The following is a 7,392-nucleotide window of genomic DNA, read 5'->3' as shown; positions in this document are numbered from 1 at the left end:
TCCTTCTTATGAAACAGACCCTTACCTATCAGAGTGCTTAAGACTTGGGTGGCTTTACAAAACAGTCTTGGAAAGAAAAGGGACTAATTCTGGAAAGGGGAAGGGATGACAAGGGAGCAGATGATAGACTGTGTGGGGAATGCATTCCAAGTACCTTGTATAGCTGCATGAAAATATACAGCCTTAGAGAATACAAAAAGAAAAGAAAGCATTTGAGGGCATCAGTCACATAAACCTCATCACCCTCTGTTCACCATTATAACCTGCTCATTTATTTCTCTTAGAGCCCACTCTGAATAAAGCTTTCTATGATCTGTACACAAACCCTATACATTCCCTCAAACTCCCAGGACCTCAGTTTCAGTATAAATGGATAAAAATGTGGCTGCTATCAGACATTAAGGTGGACAGAGGGGATGTAACATTCAGTAGTAAATTAAAAAAAAAAACTAATTTTATTTGACTATTCCAGGAACTATAAAAAAATCTCAGCTAAACTAATATCCATTTATCATGAACTGTAGTCTCACCTGAAATCCTTAACTTTTCAGTAGTTTTTGAATAATCAGCCCTTCCCAAGTACTGTTAGTATGAAAGACTTTATTTCTACCGGCCAAGAAACGAAGGCCAAGCTTCCCTTGGTGATCATTCTCTATTGGTTTTCCTTACTAGGGCTAATTTACTACCACCTGTAGTAGTCATATAGCTGTAAGTTAAAGGACTTGCAGCTGGGAATGAAATACATATAAAATATATTAACTTCTGTGTATAAATACATTATTAACTTCAAACTGTTATTAAACTATAACAAAATACTTTAAAACATAAATCTCCAAATAATAGGGGTATGTCTAAAGTGGTTAATTAACACTAAGAGCTTGAAGTAGATACGTACATTCCTCAGAGAAGTAACATTTTTTAGTCCTCATCCTCGTAGTCCCAGTCATTGTAAGGACATGCACCGAAGGCTCCAGTTTTGCTCCTTCCCCATAGCTCCTCGCCTACAACTCCTTCAGAGACTTCAGCTAAGGTTTCATATGCAGTTGGTTCATCAGAGGCCGGAGAATGTGAATCCAGAACGTCAACGCCACAAAAGAAGTAAGACAGCTGATACTTAACTTCCTCACTCAGGAATCCATTAACAGCACAGCCTGCAGAATAGAAATGTGAGGGAAAATGAAAGCCTGCCTGGATCATTCTTAGCTGCGGCAGTATTTCTATTGCTCTCACATTGCTTCGTGGGGAAGTTTTCATGGTGACAATTTCACCCTCTTACCCAGCATTAGGACTGTGGCTATTCCTGGACCATAGAATGAAAGAGGGGAATCAAATTGTCTTACTCTGTTTTGTATGCTTTTAGCAGAACTTCATGGAAAAAGTATACACCTGAGTCTGAGGCAGGAGGATTGCCAGGAGTTCAAGGCTAGATGGGGCAACATAACAAGACATTTTTTCGATGGAATGAAAAAGGCTGGGAAGATAGGTCACCCAAGAGAGTGTCTGCCTTGTGAGCACGAAGAACTGAGCCATCCTTTCAATCCAATACATAAAAAAGGGGGTACCTGGTGCTGTCACCAGTAATTCTAAGGTCAGGAAGGTACAGAAGGTTGGATCACAGGGGATGACTGCCCAGCCATCTGGGCCTAATCTGCAAGTTCAAAGTCAGTGAAAAACACTGTCACAAACACACAAAAAGGTGGATAGTAGTTGAGAGTCAACATTCAAGGTTGTCCTCTGGCCACTTCTGTGTGTGCATATATAAGCTACTAAAAAGCCAAAATTAAAATGTCTCAAGATGGACCTCAAGTGGTAGCGCATGTGCCTAGCAATGTGAGGCTCTGAAATATAAATGAAAAAGAAAAGAAGGAAGGAAGGAAGGAAGGAATAGAAAAGAGGAGGGAGAAAGAAAGAGTTCATTTGCTGTAAAGAACTCAAGAAGGTGGACTCCAGAAATTCAAATAACCACATTAAAAATGGGGTTCCAGAGCTAAACAAAGAATTCTCAACTGAGGAATACTGAATGGCTGAGAAGCACCTGAAAAAATGTTCAGCATCCTTAATCATCAGGGAGATGCAAATCAAAACAACCTTGAGATTCTACCTCACACCAGTCAGAATGGCTAAGATCAAAAATTCAGGAGACAGCAGATGCTGGCGAGGATGTGGAGAAAGAGGAACACTCCTCCATTGCTGATGGGATTGCAAGCTTGTACAACCACTCTGGAAGTCAGTCTGGAGGTTCCTCAGAAAATTGAACATAGTACTACCGGAAGATCCAGCAATACCTCTCCTGGGCATATATCCAGAAGAAGTTCCAACTGGTAATAAGAACACATGCTCCACTATGTTCATAGCAGCCTTATTTATAACAACCAGAAGCTGGAAAGAATCCAGATGTCCCTCAACAGAAGAATAGTTACAGAAAATGTGGTACATTTATACAATGGAGTACTACTCAGCTATTAAAAACAATGAATTTATGAAATTCTTGGACAAATGGATGTCTCTGGAGGATATCATCCTTAGTGAGGTAACCCAATCACAAAAGAAGTCATTAGATATGCACTCACTGATAAGTGGATATTAGCCCAGAAACATAGAACGCCCAAGATACAATTTGAAAAACACAAGAAAATCAAGAAGAGGGAAGACCAACGTGTGGATACTTCATTCCTCCTTAGAATAGGGAACAAAATACCCATGAAAGGAGTTACAGAGACAAAGTTTGGAGCTAAGACGAAAGGATGGACTATCCAGAGACTACCCCACCCGGGGATCCATCCCATAATCAGCCATCAAACCCAGACACTATTGCATATGCCAGCAAGATTTTGCTGAAGGGACCCTGGTATAGCTGTCTCATATGAGGCTATGCCAGTGCCTGGCAAATACAGAAGTGGATGCTCACAGTCAGCTATTCGATGGAACACAGGGCCCCCCAATGGAGGAGCTAGAGAAAGTACCCAAGGAGCTGAACGGGTCTGCAACCCTATAGGTGGAACAACATTATGAACTAACCAGGACCCCCAGAGCTCGTGTCTCTACCTGGATATGTAGCAGAAGATGGCCTAGTCGGCCATCACTGGGAAGAGAGGCCCCTTGGTATTGCAAACTTTATATGCCCCAGTACAGGGGAATGCCAGGGCCAAGAAGCAGGAGTGGGTGGGTAGGGGAGCAGGGCGGGGGGGGGGGGCGGGTTATAGAGAACTTTCGAGATATCATTTGAAATGTATATAAAGAAAATATCTAATAAAAATAACTTTAAAAAATCACCTTAGATTTGCAGTTTCTCAATCCTTGAAGATTTAAGTACTCTGGGTACTTTTCATGGATTTATCTCCATGGTTGGTTAGAAGATATACTTTTTCTCCACACTACAGGGTCCTTATTAAATTGAACTTCTACTTGGGCACACTAGGCCCCAAAGTTTCCAGGGCCTGGACCATCACTTGATCAGGATTAACAACTTCTAAGCATGGATTTTATGTGACCCAAAAGTCTCACAAGTAGGAGCAAGGGTAGAGGAATTGAGAGCCACTCTTACCCTGCAGCTGCACACACCTGGATTAGCTAGATTCCAGCCATCTGCAGAAGTCTTCCCTCCAAACCCCCCTCAGTCTAGGCTGCCCACTGTTCTGCCTTCTCTGACACTGCCCCATGTGTAAGGTCCTACATAGGAGCCTGGGATTCCTTCTACTGTGAGACATCTTCCCATTCCCATCCCATGAGCAATTCTGCAAGGCTTTATGTCCCGGAGTAGTGCCTGCCTACCACAAAAAACTTGTAGTGCTCAACCATAATTTAAAAAATTAAGTTCCTTTTATCAGATAACAAATAATAAATTTTATCAATCTAGAATGGGAACCAAAACATCACCATAACTCACTGACACTTGCAGAATCATCGAAGTCGTCATCGTCATCATCGTCATCGTCGGCATAATCCTCATAGTCATCATCATTGTCATCTTCATCCTCCTCCTTTTCCTCCTCCTCCTCCTCCTTGCTGTCCTCTTTGGTCAAGTAGTCTCTGAAGTCCAAGTCCTCACAAAAGTCCTCATTGAAATTGAACTCAAATCTGTCATCTTCTGCATAGTCATGCAATTCGTGTTCCTTTACCTCATCTTCCTGCTGCAGATTTTCATTGATGGGTGGGGGCTTCTGCAGCATGGCAAGGTCATCCACCTCCTGCCCTTCTTCTTTTTTCCACATGTTTTTCAAGACTAATTGGCATGTCAGGAAACCTAGAAATCCTACAAAGACAAGCCATTCAAGAGAAAACAGAACTATTATGAGGTATTCTTCACTCAGGTTCAAGTCTCCATCACTACTCGCTCCGCTGCACAAGCCACCTACAGCCCAGTCTTGATCGCCGGTGTAGGCCATGTCACAAGGAACACAGTCAGCTAGTGGTGCAGCAGGGGTTGTGCTAAGTTGCACTAAAGCTGAAGCCAACAGCAGTAGCAGCAGGTCACAGAAGAGCCGCGCCCTTCTCTAGCCCAGCGCAGGGGATTGTGGGGCATGGTGTTGGCCCAGGGTAGGCTGGGAAGGGCAGAGGTGGGGGCCTCATTTCGAAATGGAAGTTTTCTGGGCAACAGAGTCTGCGCAGGGAATACAAAAAGAACTTCTAAGACTACGCCCTCACCCGGAGGTGGAGAAGAGGAGAAGAATCCCGGAAATGCTGTCATAGTTGGCGGAAACTGCAAGTGACCAAAGGCGGGCTCAAGAACTCTAAGCTCATTGGTTGAAAATAGTCATGCTCAAGACAGACACACACTCAGTGAGTGACCGATATACTCAGGTGGTTAAGTTCCTTGGAAGGCTGCATGGTCTTTTGATTCGCTAATTGCAGTGAATCTGCTGTAAAGTGTTTCAATATGGGGACTAGCTTGCTTCCCCCAAGTCCCCTAGGGACAGCTTGAAGCAGGAGAGACACAGGCTTTTAACATGTGAACACATAATATAGAATTAGCAACCCCCAAACTTCACACTGGAAGAGAATGGCCATTTGCATGTGTTAACAGTATTTTCTTCATTTACATTTCAAATGTTATCCCCAAAGCCCTCTATACCCTCCCCCCACACTGCTCTCCAACCCACCCACTCCCGCTTCCTGGCCCTGGCGTTCCCCTGTACTGGGGCATATGATCTTCCTAAGACCATATTAAAACTGTTCATGGCCACCATTCGGCAAAAATCATGAAGCCAAATACGCTGGCCTGCTATTCCAGAGGCATCAGGGATTCGTGGTCCAGTCTTGTCCTTCACCTCTACCAGTTTCGCCACACAAGCCACATAGGATAGAACCATAATCCTAGGTAGACACAGCAGGAGAGACCCACAGGTCAGGGATTGCAGGAGGCGGGAGAGTAGGTTGCAAAAGTCTGTACAGAAGTAGTCTCCAGGGGACTGTGACAGAAAGGCTTGCCACCATTGCAGTGTGCGCACATGCTATCTATGTTTTAACTTTGGTTGGAGGGAGCTCTATTCAAGGGCTCCAGTTTCAAATAAGAACACCAAAAAAGCCAAAGTTAAATGTATAATTACGGATTATTTTGCTCCCGGGACACAAATTGCCTTGGATTTGAGAGTTTGTTTTTATATGGTTGGTGTCAGAGGACAAATAGTTATTCTTCTGTCTAAAAATGTACTCTCACCTTACATAAAAGGATAAAAGCTGTATACATCTTAATGATGTACTGCTTATAATATGGTAGACATATGTTACATAATAATTCGGTCATGATAAACATGTCTAATTCTTTAAGACTTTCTGATTTGCTTCTGGTGAAACCTCAAATATACTTGATTATTAAATAGACAGCATATTGTTGTTATCTATAGTCGCTCTATAGTGCAGCAGCACAAGAGGCCTTTTGGTCTCCCGGACATCCATTGATCATTATTAGTTAGTAATGGATTACACAAACGAATGAACTTTCCTCCTTTACATTGCCAATAATCACCCACTTTGTGCTGTCTGTTCTCCTCTCCACTTTCTTTGTCCCTCTCCTCTCTCTGAAGTGGCAACTCAAGGATTCTGCACTAATTGGTTCCCCCTTACATTGCAGTAGTTGAGCTGCATTTGTCAGGACTCCATGGAGAGAAACACACCCAAAAACTTCTGATGGGGTGCGGCAGTTTTTTGCTGCTTTCCTGGACTCAGGCTGATGGGCCAAGTGATGTCAGCTGAGACAGATGCACATGCTGAGGCAAGTCCTGTGGAGGGCATGGGATGTTTGAAGGGAGTATAAACAGGACTTGACGGACAGTGACAGAGCCTGAGCTAGGCTTGCCTATAGAGCTAGCTGGGCAACACTTGTTGGTCTAGCATCTTAGTTGATCTTAGCTTCCCTGAGAGAGGCACAGCTGAGAAAAATTTTAAAGTTACATCTCTCTTCTTTCATGGTGCAACTCTGTGCTTGTGTGCGTGTGCTTGTGTCTGTGTGTGTGTGTGTCTGTGTGTGTGTACAGAAAAATCCCAACCACCCATACACTTAGCACAAATATATTTCCAGTATGTGAAAAACCATGTTTGTTCTCTCTCATTATCCTCTGATGCTTTCTTATTAATATTATGTTGTAATTAAGATTCTGTCTATGAGAGAAACATATGACTATCTTTTGAGACATGATTATCTCACTTCATCCATTTCCCAGCTAAAGATCTAATTTTGTCCTTTTTATGGCTGAATCTCGAGTGTGTGTGTACACATGTATTTCACATTTTTATCTACTTATTTTTAGACTTCAAGGTATATCTTGATTTTTTGAAAATTGCCACAATAAATAGGGATGTGCAGTTATCTCTGCTGAATAATGATTTGTGCTCTTTTGGGAACATAGAACCAGAAGTTAGAGAGGTAAGACTTACAAAAAATATTTTTCTAGTTTGTGTAGTAATTTCCTCAATTATTTCAATAGTGGTTATTCTAGTACTTATGGCACTTGCTGTTGGTTTCTTGACAGTGTATATTCTGACTGGGATGAGGAAGAAATTGGTGATTTTCATGTCCAAGATGAAAAATAATGATCATATTCACATATTTTACGCAGTATTCTTTGACTTAGAATCTTTCACATCTAAGAAGATCCTTACACATGAATAAGACAAAAATCGTATTTTAGGCTTTACAATTTTAAACCCTGTTATTTAGCTTTTTTTTTTTTTTACAGATTATACTTTTATTGGTAGAACTACCTTATAATCTTACTTTTCAAAAGATAGAGAAAAGAAAACAAAAAAGATGTCTTAGCGAACTTTTTTTTTGTTGTTTGTTTTTGGTTTTTCGAGACAGGGTTTCTCCGTGTAGTCCTGGCTGTCCTGGAACTCACTTTGTAGACCAGGCTGGCCTTGAACTCAGAAATCCTCCTGCCTCTGCCTCCCAAGTGC

The 7,392-nt window shown here is 42.1% G+C and overlaps 1 protein-coding gene across 1 annotated transcript; it reads right to left on the bottom strand.

Moving 5' to 3' along the window:
- Positions 1-918: 918 nt before the first annotated feature.
- Positions 919-4,385, bottom strand: LOC147004516 (uncharacterized). The gene is made up of 3 exons (XM_085838337.1): positions 3,987-4,385; positions 3,887-3,944; positions 919-1,151 (listed from the first exon to the last, which is right to left on the bottom strand). The coding sequence occupies exons 1-3, from the start codon at positions 4,383-4,385 to the stop codon at positions 919-921; spliced, it is 690 nt and encodes a 229-aa protein (XP_085694463.1).
- Between the last annotated feature and the right edge of the window lie 3,007 nt (positions 4,386-7,392).

The sequence above is a fragment of the Mus caroli genome, unplaced genomic scaffold, assembly GCF_978045245.1.
Source record: "Mus caroli unplaced genomic scaffold, Mus_caroli_1 scaffold_5, whole genome shotgun sequence".
Classification (NCBI taxonomy): domain Eukaryota; kingdom Metazoa; phylum Chordata; class Mammalia; order Rodentia; family Muridae; genus Mus; species Mus caroli.
Note: the sequence above shows the minus strand (reverse complement) of the source record. Positions and strands in the feature narration are given on the sequence as shown.

Coding starts and splice junctions, on each gene's coding strand:
- LOC147004516 (XM_085838337.1), bottom strand. CDS start 4,385: ATGGCCTACACCGGCGATCAAGACTGGGCTGTAGGTGGCTTGTGCAGC. Junction 3,945..3,986: donor GCAAGGAGGAGGAGGAGGAG/GAAAAGGAGGAG, acceptor GATGACTATGAG/GATTATGCCGACGATGACGA. Junction 1,152..3,886: donor CGATGATTCTGCAAGTGTCA/GTGAGTTATGGT, acceptor TCTATTCTGCAG/GCTGTGCTGTTAATGGATTC.